The sequence below is a fragment of the Terrapene carolina genome, unplaced genomic scaffold (assembly GCF_002925995.2).
Source record: "Terrapene carolina triunguis isolate 2854851 unplaced genomic scaffold, T_m_triunguis-2.0 Scaffold96, whole genome shotgun sequence".
NCBI lineage: Eukaryota > Metazoa > Chordata > Testudines > Emydidae > Terrapene > Terrapene triunguis.
Window position 1 is genome coordinate 45,258,358 of NW_020664447.1, and position 23,749 is coordinate 45,282,106.

The window sequence follows — 23,749 nt, forward strand, 5'->3', positions numbered from 1 at the left end:
TCTGCCCTGACCCTTGCATCCCCTCACACACACCCAGCCCTCTGCCCTGACCCTTGCATCCCCTCACACACACCCAGGTCTCTGCCCTGACCCCTGTACCCCCTCACACACCTCCAGCCCTCGTTCTGACTCCTGCACCCCCCACACATGCCCAGTCCCCCCACATCCCATGCCCTGACTCTTGCACCCCCCCACATCCCCACCCCCACCCTGAGCACCAAACGGGAGCTCCTGCACATTCCCACCTGCACCCCGGTCTGGGGTCCCGGCTGCCGGCCCCTTGCCAGCCGGGGTCCCGCAGGCCCCGCTCAGCCCGCTGCCGAACTAGTTGAACGGAACCCCAGGCTGGCAGCGGGCTGAGTGGGCCGGCGGCGTAAGATCAGCATTTTAATTTAATTTAATTTTAAATTAAGCTTCTTAAACATTTTGAAAACCTTGTTTACTTTACACACAACAATAGTTTAGTTATATAATATAGACTTATAGAGAGAGACCTTCTAAAAAACTGTTAAAATGTATTACCAGCACGCGAAACCTTAAATTAAAGTGAATAAGTGAAGACTCGGCACACCACTTCTGAAAGGTTGCCGACCCCGGTAATAGTAAATACTTCTTAACATAAAAAATATTGGGAACCCTTAATAAATAAGGGAAAAGAACGTTGATGTCCGTTGTAGCTACACATACATCAATTGTGGCTCTCAGAGGTCAGTGTATTCAGGGTGGATAAAAATCAATGATTTTTAAAAAAAAATCAAAAAAATTTGATTTTTTTTTAATTTAAATCAGATTTTTTTGATAAAATGCTTTTTGAGGGGAAAAAAACCTATCTAAAGATAGTTTTGATTAAGATACATTATAGCTAAAGATGGAATAGCTCATCATGGAATAGGGATTATAAATTCTAATTCTACATGAATATATTGTCACATACTATAATGTTTAAGAAAAATTTGTAAATGAGTTCCAATAGTTCATGGATTAGGGCCCAATCTTATGGGGTTCCAGGGGCTTCTGTATAGATTATTTAGGTTAATCTTTCTATCTATCCAATGGGACTCAGTGCTCAGTCTGGAAGATACTATTAGAGATGCTTAGTTTTGCAGTTCTCAAACTGTGGATTTGTGTCTCTAGAGATAACATGCTTGTTAACAGCAAAAATGTTTTAAAATAAATAAATAATATCTAGAGGTGAGAAATAACAGACCTCAACCCAACGTTTTTTAGAAGGTCTCTCTCTATAAGTCTATATTATATAACTAAACTATTGTTGTATGTAAAGTAAACAAGGTTTTCAAAATCACTTTAAAAATGTATAGTGTGTACCTTCTAAAAATGAAACCTATATCTATCTCTGAGTTGTGAAAAATGTGTATTAAGGTTATAGAATCATAGAATATCAGGGTTGGAAGGGACCTCATAACAACCAATAAGAATGCACTTCTATGTAGAAATCCATGATTAAATTGAGTCTTCCTGACTCGTGATTTAAATTGTGATTTAAATCAATTTGATTTAAATCAAATCCACCTTGATGTATATTAAGCTGTGGTTGTCCATGCTTTTCATTGGAGTGCAGTGGTAGGGGTAGACTTGCTGGCATAGTTCTCCATCAACTGCAGTGGCAATCAAGCCCAGGATTGTTGAACCTGGAGGTCCACAAGAGTCTGCAGGATCTGAGTTTGTTGATGGAGAAGCTCCATTATGTCTTGGTGCATCTTTCTCTTCTTTTCCTGGGCCTTTCTCCTCTACGCGCTTTCCTTCCCCATACAGTCCACAGTGTTCACCCTCCAGGCTCTCTGTTCAAGATCTGATGCAGCACTAGCATGGCCTCATTTTTTCTCCATATCTGTGTCAGTCATACCGCTGGTGTGGAGGGGATACCCCTTAAGGCTGCAATGGCGTCAGCTACAGATAAAACACACAGAGGTACCATTTCAGAGTGGTAGCTGTGTTAGTCTGTATCAGCAAAAACAATGAGGAGTACTTGTGGCACCTTAGAGACTAACAAATTTACTTTCATGGGCTAAAACCCACTTCATCAGATGCATGGAGTGGAAAATACAGTAGGCAGGTATAAATACACAGTACATGAAAAGATGGGAGTTGCCTTACCAAGTGGGGGGTCAGTGCTAATGAGACAATTCAATTAAAGTAGAAGTGGGCTATTCTCAACAGTAGAATACCAAGGGAGGAAAAATCACTTTTGTAGTGGTAATGAGGCCAATGTAATCAGGGTGGCCCATTTCAAACAGTTGACAAGAAGGTGCGAGTAACAGTAGGGGGAAATTAGTATGGGGAAATTAGTTTTTGTAGTGACCTATCCACTCCCATTCTTTATTCAGGCCTAATTTGATGGTGTCCAGTTTGCAAATTAATTACAGTTCTGCAGTTTCTCGTTGGAGTCTGTTTTTGAAGTTTTTTTGTTGAAGAATTGCCACTTTTACATCTGTTATTGAGTGTCCAGGGAGACTGAAGTGTTCTCCTACTGGTTTTTGAGGGTAGGTTGTAGATCCTTGATGATGCGCTGGAGAGGTTTTAGTTGGGGGCTGGAGGTGACGGCTAGTGGCATTCTGTTACTTTCTTTGTTGGGCCTGTCCTGTAGTAGGTGACTTCTGGGTACCTTTCTGGCTCTGTCAATCTGTTTCTTCACGTCACGAGGTGGGTATTGTAGTTTTTAGAATGCTTGATAGAGATCCTGTAGGTGTTTGTCTCTGTCTGAGGGATTGGAGCAAATGTGGTTGTATCTTAGAGCTTGGCTGTAGACAATGGATCGTGTGATGTGGTCTGGATGAAAGCTGGAGGCATGTAGGTAAGTATAGGGGTCAGTAGGTTTCCGGTATAGGGTGGTGGTTATGTGACCATTGCTTATTAGCACTGTAGTGTCCAGGAAGTGGATCTCTTGTGTGGACTGGTCTAGGCTGAAGTTGATGGTGGGGTGGAAATTGTTGAAATCCTGGTGGAATTCCTCAAGGGCCTCTTTCCCATGGATCCAGATGATGAAGATGTCATCAATGTAGTGCAAGTAGAGTAGGGGCATTAGGGGTCGAGAGCTGAGGAAGCGTTGTTCTAACTCAGCCATAAAAATGTTGGCATACTGTGGGGCCATGCAGGTACCCATAGCAGTGCCACTGACTTGAAGGTATAAATTGTCCCCAAATCTGAAATAGTTGTGGGGGAGGACAAAGTCACAAAGTTCAGCCACCAGGTTTGCCGTGACATTATTGGGGATACTGTTCCTGACCATTGTCAGTATAGTATGTACAGAAAGTGAAACTTAAGATTCAGAAATCCTCCCTTCCCTTGTTCCCCAAAAGTGTTAAACAACACATGCTTATTGCCATTTCTGTTTTGGATTGCCTGTTTATGGCACCACTAACAGCACCAGCCGTGGTGAGTATGACTTGCCGGGGTGAGGGGAACGAGGAAGGAATTGCTCAGTTGCATGAAACTAAGAGTATAGGGCAATGGCACTGAATACTGGCACCATTTTCCACAGGGAATTTTATTTATTGCATGGGAATTTTATTTATATGCTTACCTGAGGTTCCTTCCCCTGCTTCACGCTTGCCTGTGTTCAACTTCAGGGACTCTGGACTGTGGTGGAGTCAAAAACAGGTCCTGGCTCGTGGCACAGTTGCACCTTCCGGTTGCCTGTCCCCCATATTCTTCCTCTTCCTCATGATTATCCTCCTTCTCGCTGTTCATGGCAGGGGCTTCTGACTCAGGCTCCACGGAGGTATCCGCGGTGGGTGTGCAGAATTGTGATGAAGTCTCCGCCAAGTGTGGAATGCAGCTTTTTGTAAAAGTGACAGGTCTGCAGCTTGGCATCTGATCTGTTTTTCGCCTTTGTGGCCTTCTGGTATGCCTGCCGCAGTTCCCTTTCAAACAGCACTGCTAGTCCTTGATGTAGCCCTTCTCCTGCATCCGCCGAGCAATCTGCTTGTAGATGTTGACATTTCTATGGCTGGTTCAGAGCTGTGCTTGCACAGCCTCTTTTCCCCACAGGCCCAAGAGATCCAATGTCTCCTGTCTATTACAGGCAAGAGTGTGTCTAGAGCGTGTAGCCAGCATGGTCTGCTGGGCAGTTGCACACAACAGTGGAGAGCTGCTAGGTGTGCTTGCTCAGCTGGACAATCAGGAAAAGGCATTTAAAATTTTTGCAGGGGTTTTAAAGGTGTGTTTGTTTTGTGTGTGTGTGTGTGGGGGGGTTTCCAGTCTGTGTGACCCCCAGGAAGTGGAGTTAACAGTGGTAACTACAGTGGTCAGTGTCGGGTATTGAGGGACATCAGCTGGAGGGCTGTTAGGGTTGACATAGGTAATGCAATGTCTACACTTATGCTGCATTGACCTACGTACGTTGACCATAGCACAATGTAGCTTTGGAAGGTGGTGTTACTATGTCGGTATAACGGGGCACTTGCATCGGTAGGAGAGAAATTTAAGTGTAGACGTGCACAACTAGGTCAGCTCAAGGTGGCTTACGTTGACCTAACTTGTAGCATAGATTAGGCCTGAGTCTTTTTGTGCTGCCAGATAATGTAGATAGTCCTGTAGCTCAAGTGGTAGAAGGCTGTGTTGCGTTGTTGAAGGTTTTGGTGGTGTTGCATGATAGGGAAGGGATGGTGTTTGTTACAGTTGAACATCATGGAATTTGTTTTTTTTTGTTTTTCTTTAATAAAAAGCAAAGAAAACAAACAAAAAATCCCCACCACCTCCTTACGAAATTACATACAAAATATTGCATGGATAGAAATGTATTTAGGTTGCAAAGTTAAGCTCTTGAAAGTGAGAAAATGCCAGAAATAAGATAGTGTGTTTAATGACAATTCTGCCTCTTTGTGGGTATGCATTAAAATATAGTCTTTAGTTACATGATGACATTAAATCAGGCTGCCAGGTTGGGTATAGTTAAGGTTTAGAGCTTGACTCTTCTAAGTGCTCTAAAATCTGCATGATTATACATATTGTCAGTGCCCAGCTATTGACACAACCTACACAATTCTGTATTGAAATGATATAGATTGGAACTTCAGGGTGCACATGCACCTCTTTCCTTTGATCACACACGGGTGACTCAGATGCAAATCTCCTATCAGAAATACACCTCTATCCAACTGCCTCACCTGCCTCCACTACTCAGTACAGCTGCACCACCTAACACACTGAATGCAACTGGACTGCATGCAGATAAATCCCCATAGCTCTTGCCAGCTCCAGAGGTGCAGAATTAAGGTTGCATGGGTGTTTACATTAACTCTGTATTTCCTGGTTTTCAGAAGTTGGAGGTCTACTGAACTAGACATTCTGGAAGGACACGAGCTGTCATTGGGCAGCCTTAACTCTAGATGTCTGAGCTTGCATCTAGCTGTATCAAAGTGCAGTTTGTTTAAATGAGTCCAGTTTATCAAGCAATCCAGTTCACTCTGTATGACTTACCCTGTCCTCATTATTTATTAATCCATCAGTCTTTGTGTCATCTGCAGATTTTATGAGCCATTGTTTTATTTTCACTTCTAGATCACTGATAGAAATATTGCATAGTGTCTGGCCTAGAACTGATTTGTGCGTAACTTCACTAGAAACATCCCCTTTGATATTTGTAATTTAAGAGCTATTATCTGTTAATTGTGGCATGAAAAACCAAAATACAGGAAAACATCCATGCAACCATAACTCTGTCCTGTTTGAGCAATGCTGCAAAACACCCATAACACACATACTTGCACTTTTTGCTTCATATTTGTTATTTCTTCCTCTCTTCTCCTTCACTCCAGGGACCTGCCCCCTAAGTACACCATCCCTGTATAACAAAAGCTAGGAAATAAACAAACGCAGCCTTCATTTAATGACAATTAAGGTTCAGGGGCCTTGTGGTTAAGGTTGTGAACTGCAAATCTGGAGACTGTATTCAATTCCTCCTCTGCCGTAGACATCCTTTGGTTTTTGGGCAAGTCACCAAGTCGCTGTCTTCCTCAGTTCCCTATCTGCAGAATAGGGATAATAGTACTTCCCTACCTCACAGATATGTTGTGAGGGGAAATATATTAATTATGCGGGTGATGAAGTGATAACTAGAGTGGAGAGGGCTATAGGAGTACCTAAGGCAGACTCTCTAGGTCAAGACACACCTCACCAACTCAAAATCTTGAAAGCATGGAAATAAAAAATTTCCTGCAATTTTTTTTGCCACTTTCACATTGCATACAATGTGCTTGATAACATATTCCAACGCTCCATGAGGCTTTCACTCCAGAAAATACCCAAAAGCAGTATGCACCCCCAACTACATCAATCTCACACTGTAGTGCCAAATGGCGACCTCAGCAATGTTAATGCAGAATAACTTCCCAAATGTGTAATATAGTCAGATGTGCCAGTCTGCTGATAACAAGAGTATCAGAGGTTACTGTTAAGGTTTTGCACTAGAGTATGATTTTGATGAAGTTGGGGGTATATATTGCTTTTTGGTGTTTAATAGTGTTGGAAGTGAAAGCCTTATATTGGAATGTGTTGTGTTGTAGGCAATGTGAAAGTGGGAAAGAATGCAAGACAATTTCCCTTAACTTTTCATACCCATGCTTTTAAGGGTTTGAGTTCATGGAGTGTGTCCTGATGTAACTTTAATTGTAACCAACTGAAGTTTTTGTGTGTTTATAATATACTGTTTGTGAATATTATTATATGTTATAGTTTAGACTTATAATTTCTTTTGACTGAAAAAGAGACAGTTGGATATTAGTTTAAATTCTAGGTAAAAGAATTTTCCTCTGTGAACTAAAACTTCTATTCTCAAGTATTAAAACTTTTGAAAACAGCTGTCAAAAAGGAAGTGACTGACATAAGATGATATATTTTACAATTATCAGTGACTAAGAAGTAAGTGAAAACAAGGACTGAAAAAGGCACAGTGACAAATGTTTTAAACTGAGGATGCATTGAAGGCTTTATTAAAAGAAGATATTAAGTATGGACTGGCCAATACAGGAGTCATTCATATCTATCTATCAATCTATCTATCGATCTATCTGGCTTAGATTGTCAACTGATGTTAAAAGAGATTCAGAGGCTCCACCTTGTCTGCAAGTATCATATGGCATGGGAGTAATATTACTAAGCCAGGAAACCTACAATCCTTTGTGAATGGAAGGCAGAAAACAAAACTGGCTTTCAAAGCTCATAAGCACTACAATGAATTAAGAAAGTCCAGTGTTTTCCTCTTCGTTAAGTGGAGTAAATACAATATTAATGTTTTTTGGAACATCGGGAATCAGAATCTGTTGTAAATAGTTGACTGGTTGAAGTATAGAGTGACAGCAGGCTATTTCATATCATGTGATCTGGTGTGAGTAGATTTTCAGTCACATTCAAAGGCCTTATTATATGTCAATCTTATTTTTTAGAAAAAGAAGAAAACTTATCAAGCTGGATAAATTCAGGCTGTCACATTAAAGTACAAATAAAAATAAAAGCTTCATATCTTGAAATATCTAATACAGTATGAGTGATGTTGTCACCAAACATTCTCATTAAGTTTTGGACCCTGGCTCAATCAGAGTGAAATAGGCACATAGGATTGCCTATTAAGAACATAAGAATGGCCATACTGGGTCAGACCAATGGTTCATCTAGCCCTGTATCCTGTCTTCTGACAGTGGCCAGTGCCAGGTGCTTCAGAGGGAAAGGTGAGTCTGTGTCATAAGCAACCACTTAACGGATCTCTAAGATTTACAGTGTAACTTCATTGTAGTGCCATGATGGGTGGTAGATTGAGACAGATTTTGCTGCACTTGCTTATAGGCTGTGTCTACGGATGTAAGGGAAATGTACTATTTGAAATATTGTGGGTTTTTTTTTTTTTACCTTTTTAATAGTAAAAGGAAAAGCCAGGTTAGTAACACTCTCTGATCTTTTTTCATTTTGAAACTGATATAGAAAACTAGTTTCTTAATTTTCATGTATTTATAAAAATAGAAATTGTTTAAAAGATATACATGTTCTCTAAATTCAGAAGAAAACTTAGCAGTAGTTTCAAAAAGTAATGTTAAATACCATTTAAAAATAATTGATAGGAAGCTGCCATATTGATAGTTAGATGGAATGTAGGTCTCAGAATTATGATCCCATTTTAAATCCATAACAAAACTGGAGATTTCTAGAGTTATTTTTAGGCAATGTGGCTGTTGGGCCAAGTAATCTTGCCATCTGCGAAGTCTTCCTTGTACAACCAATGAAATTGTTGTAAGGGTGTTGATTAGTTGTTACTTCTGATATCACAATGGTCTAGGACTCTTGGAATGGCATAGATACATGCCTTCCTGTAGCTATACATCATATGGGTGTAATATGTAAAGTGAAATGTCTGAGCACTTAAACATTGGATGGTAACAGACAGAAAATACCAGTGATGCCTGATGTGACTGGTGATAGATACCTTGAACACAAAAAACCCTTAATCATGCTTGTAGCTGTTTCAGTTGCTTCACTCTGACTCAACAGATATTTTAGGCTTCAGAGTGACACACAGCGTGACAATTCTTTAATCTTCTTACATAGCTGAATATATCTGAAGTATTTTTCATATACATTAAAGCCTCGAATCCTCTTCCAGATCTTTGACTTAATTGGGTTTTGTGAAGAGTTAGTTCAGTTTTGTGGCTAGGTAAACTTAGTGAGGTAGGGAGTTTTTGGTGGTTTTAAATCTAGACACACACATATCTTTTGGCTAGAATAAGAAGAGACCTGTCTGAAGTTTAGACCTACAACACACAAGCATACAAAGCTTTACTCACTTTACACACTTACTTGTGTGGGTAAGGATTTGCATGCTGTCAGACATAAATGTATCTTTGATTCTATGTACTGAGGTACTTCTGATTGACAAGATTTCTAAATTTTATTACTTCCATTCTATCAATAAGATGGTTGCAAAAGGTATGGTGCTGTTTAATATATGATTTGGTTTATAAAACAAAAATGTCATTATTGCTTTTTACAGTATAATCACAATTGCAGGTTGCATCAAAGATTAACCTCATATTCTTGCACATATTTTCCTCTAAATATGATTGTGAAGGAGATTATTTGGGGGTCACTGATTTGCAGAGATGAGCAGAATCAAAAATAATAATAATAATAAAGAGAGGGAATCTCCTTAGAAAATGGTCAGTCTGGGTTATTTTACCTTTGATCTTAACTATACACACTAACAAAATTTATTTTGCTTCCTTGACATTTTGGCAGTCTCTATAAATATAAACCTTTTAGATTATTGTTGAAATTGTCAGTGTAGTTTTTTTAAAAATATTAAAATAAAGGAACAAAATAAAATATAGACTATGAAACAAGATGACACAAAATCCTGTCTAATAGTGTATTTTCCAACACACCTCAAAATATATTTTTATTCCCATTTAAGAATTGCAGCTTTGACAACAGCAGACATTTGACAGCAGCTGGACATCTCTCCAGCATACTTTTGATAATTTATTTTTGAACATATAACCAAATGTTGTATTATAACAAGTATTTTAAAATTTATCTTGCACGAATATGTTCAGTACATAGCAACAATCACGAATCTGACTGAAATGATAAAACCCTTGTTTCAATGCACTCATTTTGCAAGGATTTATTCAAACCTGTTATTTCCAACAAGATTAGGGCTCTTTTTTATATTTACATTTGTTTCTGAATATTTGCAAGAAAAGCATACTCTGCTTTCACAAATTACATTGTCAGTTTGGAAGTAACATAACAGCCAAGTCAGTGCGGTTCCATGTGACAATTTATACACTTTATTTAATGAGTGAGTTTACACATTTGCAAATGATTTTAACATAACCATAAACTTTGACTTAATATAAAATCATGTTTGATTTAGTGTTGGTGAAAGCTATTGGACTGACGAGGCTGGAAATTGAAGTCCTCTTTATCTACAGGACAAGATCCAGGCAAGCCTCCCACACACAATACCCTGCAGTGTGCTCAACCCTGACTGTGGAGAGAGATGACTTTCTTTAGGGGGATCAGGGATAGTTCATTCTCCACGGCCTATATAGTTCTTGGCTTCTCTGCTGAGTTTTCCAATTAGAGTGAAGTGTGGTGGTGAATTTCTGATAGTTGAGCTGGAACTAAGATCCAGCAAACTCCCCTCCTAATAGAGGGGCCACCAAACTTCCATAAACAGTTTTTAATCCCTGCTGAGCTGTGCTGGATTCAAACTGCTCACCTACAGGTGAAAAACTCTCTATCCAGTGAGCAATACCATGAAGCATCTAGTGCCCCAATAAGTGCTTATTTAAGAGGTGTGTGTGTGTGTGTGTGTGTGTGTGTGTGTGTGTGTACACACAACAAAACTGTTAACTTTGCAACTTTAATGTTCTTTTAAGTGCTCAAGTTAGAAAATACCAGATGTAAGATAATATATGAAATCTTAATTCTGCCCTTTTGCATTTATGCATTGTAATAATCTTTCACTGCATGATCACATACTATTTATTCTTCACCTGGGTCATCAGCAGGGTTTCAGCCAGTGCCCTTCAGAGCCACAGCACAGGCTTCTTATCATTTGAACTTCAGGAGTAATTAACTGGTAGCAGAAGTTGACTATCAACTTCTATGTGGACCAACCCCTTGATTCACCTTTTGCCAGTGGATTCCTGAACTGTGTGTGAAACAACAATGGAATGCTGAGTGCCAGAATTTGTGGATTCTCTTCCAGTCTGTAGACGGGGAGTGTGGTTTAATGGGTAGGTCCGTGGTTACAGCCATCATAGCCAAACATACAGATTTGGTTCATTTTTTCTGAAAGGCAGTGAAGTTACTGGAAATGATCTGGATCTGTTACATTAGAGATTTAGGTTCTGTTCCCAGGTAGGAGTATAGACCTTGCTCAGTAATATGGGTTGGGAACTGCAAAAATTTTAATGGCGGTTTGTGGAAAAAGTGAAACTAGGAGTCATGACCTACAGGCTTCTAGACCTGTACGATTTCCCCAAGGCCAGTAAGTACTTTATGGGGTAGGATCTCCTCACTTACACTCATTAAAAAAAGAGTTGAAATTCTACTTGAGAAGCGAGACACTGCCATCAGTTGTGTGAGTGCCATGCAGGATACGTGGAAAGTGTAAACTTGAAAGCAAAAAGTTCAATTTTAGATTTTATGTAACAATGTGAAAATTACTTCAGGCCTGCTGAGTATCTCTCAGTGAGATTACTTGTGTATAAGTGTTTCCAATAATGGAGTGTATATTAAGACAAGATTTATCTAGTGGATTTAATGAATGGAAGATGAGGTTGACAGTTATAGGAATGTGGCTACATAAACTAGCTGTGTGTACAATTTTGCCCTAATCCTGCAGGGGTCGGCCTACATGATGTTCATTGTAGGATCTAGGCCTTGACTCAGTGTTTTGTTTTTTGCTTAATTACGCATATATGAAAACAACTCTAAAATAGATATCCGTAATCCCTGCTGCCCACCTGCGTAGCCATTATCAGTTGGCAATTTCCTGTACGAATCATGGTGGAGGTGATTAGAAATAGGTCAAAATACTTAATTTACTTGTCCATTTGTAACTAAATTACTAAACTATTTTCAACCACACGTTGTAAATTAGATCTATTTCTAGGTTTTCAGTTGTATGTCCCATTTTAGTCCAAAGTATACTTTAACTTGTGACTTATAAAATCAATCTCTATATTTGTGTGACAATGTCTTCTTGTAAAAATGGGGTTCTAAACATAGGCACCAACTTTCCTCGGTGCCGGTGGGTGCTCATGCCCCCCACCTCTGGCCCCACCCCAACCCTTTCCCAGCCCCTGCCCTGCCCCCATTCCAAACCCTTCCCCAAAGTCCCTGCCCCAACTCTGCCCCCTCCCTGCCCCTATTGGACCCCTTCCCCAAATCCCTGCCCCGGCCCCGCCTCTTCCCCGAGCACGCCGCGTTCCCCCTCCTCCCTCCCTCCCAGCGCTTGCCGTGTGAATCGGCTGTTTCGCGGTGCAAGCGCTGGGAGCCAGGGGGAAAAAGCGGGCACGCGGCATGCCCAGGGGAGGAGGAGGAGGCAGAGGCAGAGCGGGGGCGGAGGTGAGCTGGGGCAGGGGGGCGGGGCAGAAAGCTGCCGGTGGGTGCTAAGCACCCACCAATTTTTCCCCGTGGGTGCTCTAGCCCCAGAGCACCCATGGAGTCAGTGCCTATGGTTCTAAATAGGTAAGCTACCAGCCTGTTATATCTTCACAGAGGTGTGTTGCGGAGTACCATTATAAAACCTTTTTTCCATCTGTGAAAAATGTCTAAAATATGACAACCATATTATGAAATATTTTAGTCATTTACATTTATTTTTTGAAAATCTGTACAAGAAGTGTGAAATGCAGATAACCACTTAATCGCTGTGGTTTTACGGCTATAATCTATCCTTGCTTATGCCCCATATTTGCCTTATATTTATGTGGAGTCTAAATTAGGGATGTAAATAGCGGTTAAAAAAAGTAACTGTGTAACCGATTAAAATTTTATCGGTTAAACACGTAACTGGGGAACTTCGGGTGCGGGGGGTGCTGCAGCACCCCCACGTTTTATGTGGGGCTCCACTGCCCGGGGGCTGGGTATCCTGGCTGGGGACTCCGCCGCCGTGGCCGGGGACTCCGCCGCCCGCCACCGGCCCCCACTGCGACCGGGGTCCCGACTGCCGGCCCTGCGCCTGGGGACTCCGCTGCTGGCCCCTGCGCCCGTGGTCCCTCCCGGCTGCTGCACCCGGGGTGGGAGCAGAGTCCTGGGCTCTGGCCAGCAGCAGAGTTTAATCTGCTGGCATGCCCCTGCGGCCCCGGGGGGGGAGGGCACGTGGCTCCGCATGCTGCTTTTGCCTGCAAGCACCGCCCCCGCAGCTCCCGTTGGCCGCAGTTCCCCATTCCTGGTCAATGGGCACTGTGGGGGCGGTGCTTGCAGGCAGGAGCAGCACACGGAGACCCCAACCCCCTTTTCCTCTCAGGGGCTGCAGAGGTGTGCTGGCCACTTCCAGGAGCAGCGCGGGGTCAGGGCAGGTAGGGAGTCTGCCTTAGCCCCGCTGCGCCGCAGGACTTTTAGCGGCTGGAGATCGTGATCGATTGGTAGAGGCTCCTGGATCGACCAGTCAATCGCTTTTACTGGTTGGTGACCACTGATCTATATAGTGTAAAATTAATGCAAGTCTGATTGAACTGCCATCTTTCTGAGTGTGCATTCTGTTTTGGCTTCGCATATTGTACAGTGCAGAATTTGTCCATATTACACAAGTACACTTTGCCCTTGTTAGGTTAAAAGTTCATGAATTCTTAATCTGCTTGCAAGACAAAAGGGCAGAATGTTTGTCCAGGAGATATAAGTAGGGTAGGGCAAAAGACTAGGATAAGAATTTTGTCTGATTTGTTATATACAGTATTATCTTCAAAGGTTACAAATCTACCTGACTCAATTTGTGACTCAATCACAAATGAAGTTATTTGAGGACTCTCTTGTACATTTCTGGATTTAAGGGAAAAAATACCTTTAATGAACACCCCGTGAAAATGGATTTTTTTTGAGGCTGTGTTGTTACTCATTTTGGGGCAAATCATCCTGATGCAACCCCATTAATCTCAGTATCAGTTTGCCAGGAATGAATTTGGTGCACTAAATTAAAAGCTTATATGGCTTCCCAAGAGGAATTTAAGTTGCTGTGCTATTAATATACCTCTCGTGTTTCTATTCATGCTTAGAACAGCCACTCAATTAATACAAACCAACCTCCCTACTTACCTTCCTTCATAAAAGCTTCTGAATGCCCATTTTATTCCATGAACCATTACAAGTATTAAGATCAGAAGCCACTTTCTGTGTTGTTAGTGTTTTAATATTGTTAGTATTATCATAGTGCCTAGGAGCCCTGGTCATGGACCCAGGATCCCATTGTGCTAGGCACTGTAGAAATACAGAAAAGAAATTCCGCCCCTGCCCAAAAGATATTACAGTTGAAGTAGAAGATAAGAGACATCAGATGGATACAGACAGACAGGGAAGTACAAGGAAACAGTGAGACAGCAATTCAATTGTATTGAATTTATTGAGACAGATGTTTTTATAGTGTAAGTTCTATGGGGCAGCGCGTTCTTCGTGTAGCAAACTTCACCTATTTTGAATCACTTTCTATAAATAAATGTAAAGTTTATAAGCACAGTGCTATATGCATAATATTCAATAGGAATCCAGTTTGTAAACCTTTTGCCTGGGTAACTATATGGCTAACTACATCATGCAATCTATGCATGTTTGTGGATGGATAGAATTGTTACCACTGGAAAATCCAGACATACTAGCAATGCCTTATAACTGGATGAAATAAAGGGAAAAGGGTTATGGAAACCTGAAACTTTCTGATGGATATAATATTTAAAGTAGAGTACAGAGCAATTGCAGTGCCAAGGAAAAAAATAGCACGTGATGAATGTGGTTGCAAGGCGTTTTAAAGAGGTAATTATTGCACAAAATAGGGAAAGATGACGATACAGGAGATGAGTATATAGGGATAGTGCTGAGAGCAGATAGAGTGAAGTCAGAAGAGGAAAAGCATAAAATCAGTTACAGTACTTATATATTGCAAAAGTTGGAAAAGAAAATGAGGAAAAAGTACTATAGGGTATAAAAGAAGCAAAAGAAGGACAAAGTAAAGTATATCAGCAATAAAATAGGGAGGAAGAACAGAAATGCCCAGAGAAAGAGAAACTGGAAATATACTCAAGCTACAGTGGAAGAGCGGGGAACATATAAGTACCTAGAAAGATAGATAAAATGCTTCAGTCTTCTCTCAGTAGTATAATATAAAGAGGATTCTAAGAGGGACAATGACAACATCTATAGGTTATCAAATACAACTATTTAAAATAATGTATTCCCATTTGGAAGATCTCTCTTTAATTTTCAAAGTTGTATTAAAAAGCCTTGAGTTCACAGTGTTTGTTGAGTGTGAGTGTATGTGTGCTTGCCAAGTGTGCCACGACTATGTGCCTGTCCCTTGGTGAGTGGTTGAGTACAGGCAGGATGCTATGGATTGCTGTTACATTTTCTCCATTCCTTTTTGCTCATGGTTTGAGCCAAAACTCAATACTTAGGCTCCAGTCAAGAGGAGAATTGACTGGAATTGTCTAGCTGGAAACCATATTCCATTCATTTTAGGACCCTCATTCTTGAAGCACAGGTATCAGCATGAACTTGTCTGTAAGAAAGTGGCTGAACCAAATGTCTGGCACTGTTTTTGCTTTCTTCTCAACCGCCATACCTTTCCCAACTCAGTGTGCAAAATCTGTGTGTGAAGGGGTGTCTGTACACTGGGGAATATGGGAAGAGTTATCCAGCTTTGCTACAAATTGTCCACAGCTGCCTGCCACTTTCACAGGGATTGGCAAAGGAGTAGGTTGGGATCAAAGGTGGGGAATCAGTGACACTAATCTCTTCCAAAAGGGAGCAGGATGATGGGGTCTGAGGGGAAGTGAAAGATGCTTTTGGGCAAGGGGGCTCTGAAATAGCACAAGCTCTTGTGCAATTGATGAGCCTGAGGCAAACCTGGCTCATTTTCATCCCCCATGTACGGACCTTTGGAGAGCTTTGTTGACATGGCTTAGTCCTTAAAGGGGGAGGATGTAGTTTTTTTGTTTTGTTCATCTGCCATAACCACTGCCTGTTGAGCATAGCCTAATTTTCTGCTTTATCTCCTGGGATTGTCTGACTAGTCTTTTTTCATACCATTCCTCACCCAATCCCAGCTGCAAAAGTCGCAGAAGCTTCCTCAGGCTATGTCTACACTACACAGCTTTTAGTGGCATGGCTGTAGTGACACAGCTATGCCGCTAAAAGGTCTGCAGTGTAGCTGCTGTTTGTCGGCTCTCCTGCCAACAAAAAACTTCCACCCCCAACAAGCGGCATTTGCTGACAACATGCTGTTCACATTGGTGCTTGTTGCGGCAAAACGTTTGTCTTTCGGGGGGAGGGTGAGGTTAACACCTCTGAAAGACAAAAGTTTTGTTGTTCAATTGCCAGTATAGACATAGCCCTAGAAAGACTCCTGCTTTGAAACAGGAGTGGATTAAAGCGCATTTAGTGTCCTGCAGGCTAGTGTCAGGTAGATTTACATCCCAGCTTGCTACAAAGAATTTGCATACACAACCCCTATATCTGTCTTGGGGATAAATAGTAACATTCTGGGTTGAAGACCAACATCATTGATAAGCTACATATTCATGATAATATTTTTTAACAAGTTAAATGAACACTGTAAACTAAAAAATCACTCTTCTGTCTGAATTTTTCTTCCTATTTTTGTTAAATTAACATGTAAACTTGTTTCTACTGAGATTAGAGAGAGAAATATTTTTCTTTTTTCTTTTTTTGTTACATTGTACATTTGATAACTTTGTGTACATTCATTTAGTTTTTCCTATTGTTTGTGTGTGTCTTTAACACAGTAAATGAGAGAGAAAATATTTTTTTAAAAAGGAAATATAACTAAAAAACATCCCATGAAATTGACTGGGGACTTTGGGGCAAATGTGGTATTGAAACTACTTTAAGTTCATTTTTCAAACTGACTAGATGTCAAGCTGACGGTGATCCTTTAAAGTTGCAGCTATTTGGAGATATTGGTTTAAAAAAGTGTAAAGATAAAATTTTTTGTTTGCTTACTTAAGGTCACATTATTTAAAAGTTGACCTTTTAAGGTAGTTCTTAGATTTTGTTTTAACTTGTATGATTATTGGACATTCTGGTATATTTAGGGGACACATTTAATACTGATGTCTTCTTGCTACCAAGGTAAGTAACAAAAAAGTCACTCTGAATAGGTAGATGAGAAAAAAGTGTGAAGTAGAAAGAAAGAGGTTTATATTTATGGATGTATGTCTTAGGCAATTACTGTACTAATGGAGAAAAATAGCCACCATGTAGAAATAATAAGTAAATCTAGTCTCTAAAGCGTCACTGAGCAGAAAAAGGAATATTTAAAAATATATGTATTTGATAAAATCAGTAGTAGTTTTGAAGATAAAAATACACGTTAAAGAAATCTGAATGTTGGATTTGTAAATATAATTAGTGGCAGAACCTTTTTTAGACCATGCTAATGTATTATTGTATGTATTATTACTTCTGTGAAGCACTATATTGGAATTGCAAATGGTCTAAATTTATATTTTTTTAAAGTTTATCCATTCAAAGGTAAATTTCAGCCTTGTACCTAGAGAATTAGGCTGCACCATTCCCATTAACACTATGATAATTTTGTGGTTTATTTCTTAAAGCTCAAAATGAAATTTTAACTTCAGTGCGCTGCTTACTTGAGCACTTACTTCGGTGTTTAATGTAGCTGATGGAAAAAGACCCTGAAAAATAGAATCTCATTTGGAGTTATCTCCCTATTTCAGCTGAAATTAAATCCATGCTAGTTTTCTGGAAACTGGCATGGGTGGAGTAAGAAGCATAGGGGCGTCTTTTGATTATGGCTTGACAGGAACAAATGGTACAGACAGCTCTGTGTATGGTAGCTAATTATGGTGCTAGAGTTGCCTGAGGTGGGTCTGCTTTATCTGAATTTTGGAAGATTCTTTAATAAAGTGATAAGCAACATTAGTAGAGGCAATTTGTATTGGGTGTATTTGGCTAAGGTCCATCAGCCAACCAAAAAATGCAATCATACCTTACTAAAGCATGCCCAGGCATGGTTTACTGTTGAAATGTGTCTCCTTATCTTTAAATAGTGGGGATTAGATTGGATTATATATTGGGTATTTCAGCCCAAAACATTTGCTTGCCCATAGCAAACCATTCAATCTAGAGGAATTGATCAGGTGGCTTCTCCTCAGTTAGCGTGGCAGGTGGATTTTGGATCTTTATTTTATTGAAATCATAGCTGTGCACTAGCTCCTAGCAATGCAGATCTGGCACCACATCACCAAAAAAAGAGGTAGTTCCCTAAACTTGTTTTAGAGTTTTTATTTGATGATCTGGGATTAAGAGGAGGGAAAAGATAATTTACCGAAAGCTCATACAAAATAGTGGAACGTGTGTATATAAACATTTCCTGTTATTGGCAACATGGTATATCGCAGTGGCTCTTGACCGCTTCCATGTCATGATTCTATGACCCAAAATTAGAGCTGCCACTTCCTATTTGTGTGTACAGGCTTTAATATTTTGGGTGGAGGATCCAGAAGATGTTTGTATAAAAGCTAAATGCTGGATGAATCTTACTTATTTATCTCATCATTTAAACGTTACAGGCAGATGATGATGATGATCCTGAATCACAAGAAGAAAAAAAGGATGAACTGAGAGGCTATTCAAAAAGAAAGATAGTCTCCAACTGGAACCGTTACGAAGGTGAAGGTGCTGAGAAAGAGGCACAAAATGAAAGTGGAGAATCTCAGAGGGGAACGGACTTCAGTGTTCTGCTTAGCTCAGCAGGTAAGGATGAGAAAATCACATAAAGTATTGGTTATGCATGAGTTACATTTTTCATCATAACTCTAGCTTTAGCTCTTAGCCTTGGTTCTGGAACAGTGCTTGGAACGCTACATGTATGCACTTGACTAAATCCAGTATTGGGTTTAGGACCACTTAAAATTATTCCAGAAAGAATTTTCCATGCCTGTTTCATATGGGGTAGTCAGCATTATGAATTTGTTGATGAGCAACTGTGCTAGTGTAGAAGGGTCTGTAAAAGGTTATGCACTATCTGGATGGTTTGAAAAAGCTGTGAAAACTAACATGCAGACTCTAGGTTTTTTGCTGCCCCAAGCAAAAAAAAATTTTGGCTGCCGCCCCTCCCCCCCGCCCCAGCCCTGGGTCACTGGTAACTCGCTCCCAGGGCGGGTCATTCAGCAGGAATTTTGGATGTGCACAGAACACAGACAGGATTGGTTCCCATATGGTTACAGAACTGCACTGAAAAGTGGAACAATTTTCAGCTTGTGTGATTGAAGGCTATCTGGATGCATATTATAAGACTGTCCTACATAAATGAGGAAATGTTGAGGTGCCTTTATTATTCCTTTGTTCCATTCTTTGTTTCTATGGGGAATTTGCCAATGCAATATCACTGTCTTCCTTTTAAACAAATGAAACTAAAACTTAAAAATAATAATAATAATAATAAAAAAAGCACTGGCTGTTGAAAATAGCAATTCCAGTCCTAATAACCACTAGGAAGCATTTCTTGCTCAATTTATTCTACTTTTTCCTACAGCAAGTTACAGTGGATCAGTATATTTGATTTGGGAGAAATGAAGTAACAGCTGCCCAAATTGAGCTTGAGCACTCCTGAATTTTGAGAGTGTTCAAATCTGGGAGGCAGTTGCTGGATTCCCTTTCTGAATATTAGCTAAATCTGGAAAAGAAAAGTCAATTTCTGCTTCCATGGCTCAGAAATGTAAATCCTCCTACGTGCCTGCTACCGTATCTAAAGCTGCCCAGTCTAGTAGAGCCTCCCCTCCCTTACTTTTCATTTTAAATTCTAGTGGGATCCACGTACCTGCCTTGCTAGGCTTCAGATAGAGAGGTGCAATGTCCATTTAGTCCACCCAATTCTTTCTTTGGGGGAGAGCCCAGCGCTGGGGCGGCAGGCGGTGCAGGTGGGGGCCAGAGCTGGGGCAGCAGGGAGTGTGGGTGGGGGGAGGGCGGAGAGCCGGGGGGGGGGGGGGGGCGGGGGGGGGGGGGGGCGGGGGCAGCAGGGGGTGGGGGTGGGGGAGAGTCCAGGGCTGGGGCAACACGGGACGGCAAAAAACCTAGAGCTGGCTCTGTTCCTACTATTTACAGCAAGCTGCAGCATGAGGTTTCAGTTCTACACTCCTTCCCCCTCCCTTTCCTGTTAATTGCGGCTGAGGGAATGCTGGGAAATGTAGTTCTTTCCCTGCTCCAGGGCTGGCTCTATAGGCAGGGAGCTAACCAAGGAACTACAGCTCCCAGGGCTCCCTGTTGGTTCTCAGCTCTCATGCTGGATTCTTGCACCCCTGCAAATTTGCCGCCCCAAGCACCTGCTTGCTTTGCTGGTGCCTAGAGCCGGCCCTGCATGCAGATTCATTATGCCTAGAATTGCCAGCTATAGGCAGCAGGGACAATTTAGGAATGTTCTACAATAAATACATAAGGACCAAACCTTGTGGTCCTTACTTGCGCTGAAGTCCCATAGAAATCAATAGTTTTGCCTAACTGAGGATTGCAGAATCAGGCCCTGAATTACAAGTTTTATTCATTTTTTTAACCAGTTACTTTAGTTGTTGCAATATTCAGTGATCAAAACACTGTCCAGTTAAAATGAGGTCTGTACATCTTATTTCAGAGCTTAATTTTTCTAATCTTCACTCTTCCTTTTGACAAGACCTTGTGGCTACTGTCCCGTTAGCAGGTATCTTAGAATAATAAATCTTATACTCTAGAATACCTGGGCATGATGGAGAGGCAGCTTACCTCTGAGGCTCTGTTCATAGTAGGCTGAAACCATGCTAATGGCCAATTTTGCTAGCCTGGCTTCCTTCACTGGTTTACCTAAAACATATTTCAGTGTTGTTGGAACAGGTAGTACTGTTAAATAACATCATTAAGACACAGCTTTCAGGAAAAAAATAATCTTTCTTTATACTGAGCAGGGAATCATGTTAGTAACAATTGTTGCTAGTGTGATTTAGTCTGTGGTGTAGAATGCCTATGAGTTTAGGGTTTAAGTAAAAATTGTAATGTTATTTCATCATTTTTCTTATGTGATAGTATTAAAACTCCAGTTAGAAATCTCTCTTTTGTGCTGTTTACTTTTAGAGCTAAACTACAAAGAACTAAGTTTCTAACAACTTGTATTGTTTAAAATTATATTGTCAACATATTTTTTGGTTTGTGAATTCTCTAAATGGCTGAAATTTAAAATCTGTGTAGTACTCTTTTTAATACTTACCAATTCCTTGTCCTTCATTTTGCATAGACACCAGTTTATTATATAGGGCATGTCACAACTGCTGTGCTGCTGGCATTGTTTTGTTTTGTTTTGTTTTTGTAAAAAGAAACACCAATGAAGCAAATGAAATATTTGCTTTGGGAAGAGAAAAAAACCTTACAAAAGAATAATATGGATTTCTCACAGAGATGCAAGGGAAAAAGTAGATCATATTTTGGACTCATAAACTCATAAACTTTGATGATCATTAACTGTACACTGAATTTCTTATGAAAAATACTCAGTGCTTGCTTAAACTGGTTTTTAAATTAAAGTAACGCATTGACATAATTAATATGATCACATTCTTATAAGGCCATTTTGATTATTAAATTAATTGTATGTTATTGAAAATTATAATTTCAGTATTCCTTGTATGCATTATAAAACGTTGGGTTTTACAGCATGGTAGGGATTCACAAGTTGCCTGTTATATTTGTATTCATAAAGATTGAGAAACCAATGACTAGAAACTGAAGTTGCTTGTTTTATACCTGTTTAAAACAAGATAATCTAGTTTCTGACTGGTTTCAGAGTAGCAGCCGTGTTAGTCTGTATCCGCAAAAAGAACAGGAGTACTTTTGGCACCTTAGAGACTAACAAATTTTATGCTCAAATACATTTGTTAGTCTCTAAGGTGCCACAAGTACTCTTCTTCTGACTGTTGACCATTCACGTACCCCCTGGGGGAAACCTTACTTTTTTTTTTTTTTTTAATCTAATTTAGAGTTTATCATGTTTTATATCCTGTAACCTGTTTTCGTTCTGAATTTCTTTATATTTGCTGTGGTATCAGCAAACATTTTTATATACAATTTATACGTAATATTTTTAGTATGTCAGAAGCATTTTTAGTCCCTATTTTTTCTGTTATACTAATTTAGAAAAAACGAACTGTTCCTTTGTAGTCTGGGATGATTACTCCTCTGACCCTCTTGTCAGCACTAGAAAAGTCAGAAAAAAGCTTATCAAGTCCTGTCATTATTTCTATTATTTAAAAAAATTGTTTTTCTATACAATAGAATTATTATTTGTTCCTTAAGTATTCTTCTGCTTGTGAGTATTTGTTGCTTCTGAGTTATGTGATGAACTAAAAAGTAAATCTGCACCTATCTGCAGTACTGTTTCTATATTTTAATTTAGCAGAGCTAGAATCTTTGTAAAAGCAATGGAATTGTACACAATTGCATAAAGTCTTTGAAACTATTTTGTTGTTCTATCCAAGTTTTGAGGTGCTTGCTAAATGCTGAAGTTGTAAGATTTACTTATTTCTATTTTAATAATGTTAGTGGAAACCCAGATTGTTGTAATTGAGAAGTCCCTTCAACTTCCAGGTTGCAATGAGATCTTGTTTGTTCTGGGCAATAGAGTTTTCCCCACCTTATCATTTCTGCATTTCAATTATTTCTCTGAGGTAGTACCTACATGTATCGGCAGAATGTGGAAAAATTACCCAAGCAGGTGATAGTTTTGTTGTAATATACAGGCAGCTAAATTTACATTGCCGTGTCCCTCTAACTTGCTTAACAATATCTACTATACAGAGATATGTTTCTCCCTATTATTTACAGGTAGGTACTAATTTACATTCTCTCCCCATTCTCACCTTATTATTCTGACTGGCTTAGGCTCTTGAGCAATTTCTTTGCTCCATTGTGCTCCCTTTTCACCACCTGACAGTACAAACTGAGTGGAGACTGATTGGAAACACTCAGCTGGAGGATTCCATAACACGGTGGAGTCCCCGGTGAGTGTAAAGCTAGCAGAGCTGGCTCCTATATTACCTTACCCCAGCCCTGAGTCTGTGAACTTTCATGGGTACAGAACAGCAATGCACAAAGCCAGGTGCTGCATATTAAAGCAGTCCTGAGCGTGCTTTATCCTGAGAGGGGCTGAGGTGAGCTGAAGCAGAGAATCAGGATATACTCACTGGGAGTTAGACACACCAGAGAATCGAGACTCCCGTCTTTGTACTGAGGAAGTAGAAGAGAAGGCAAAGAAGATTACTTTTCATGGGAAAAGTGCCTTTTCCATTCTGCATGGTGATTTACCTTTTTCACTGCCTCCTCTAGTTAACAAATCTTGTATTTTCTTTGAAAACTTTGGGGGTAATCAAAGTAATTGTTCTTCAAATATGTGTCCACACGGATCCCACTCTAGATGTGCATGCACCCCAGTCATGGCAGCAAGACAGAATTTAGCAGTGCCCACCTGCTTCCTTCTGTCAGAGTTAGCTAGTTTAGTACTTAACATATTTTTTTATTTAGCCTGCTGGCAAAAAATAAAAATAAAATAAAATAGAAAACCACTAGGATGATTGATACTGTGGCATTGATCTCATGGCTGAGGCAAAGTCACCATGCTTCAAGTCCTGCCCTTCCGGTGAGCTGGCAGTGTCCTCAAGTGATAGCAGAAAAAGCATTTAGAATGCCCATTTTTGCTCTGGGCTGCACCACATGACCTTTAACCCTTAGAGACATCTGTTCCTGTTGTTCTGGATTATCTATTATCCTTGAAACATTTAGGACTTTAATTTATTTTGGGTAGGGTTTGTGTAGCCAGGATATCTGGCTGTTGCCCTCCATTTCAAGGTTTATATATTCCCACATCCTATTATATTAAGTTCTTGAAAGGTCTGATCCATGTATTTTCCCCCCACTGAGGGACTTTTCCCCTCCTGGGAACCTAAATATTGTACTCCTGGCCCTAATAGGTCTCCTCCTTTTGAGCCTTTACCATCATGCTCCTTTTACCACCTCTTTC

The 23,749-nt window shown here is 40.2% G+C and overlaps 1 protein-coding gene across 1 annotated transcript in view; it reads left to right on the forward strand.

Annotated features, from left to right (window-relative positions):
- AVEN (apoptosis and caspase activation inhibitor) overlaps positions 1-23,749 on the forward strand; it is a 176,706-nt gene that overhangs the window by 16,522 nt on the left and 136,435 nt on the right. Inside the window, exon 2 of the mRNA XM_026651294.2 lies at positions 18,285-18,468. Coding sequence (XP_026507079.1) covers positions 18,285-18,468 — 184 coding nt within the window. The remainder of the gene's footprint in view (positions 1-18,284; positions 18,469-23,749) is intronic.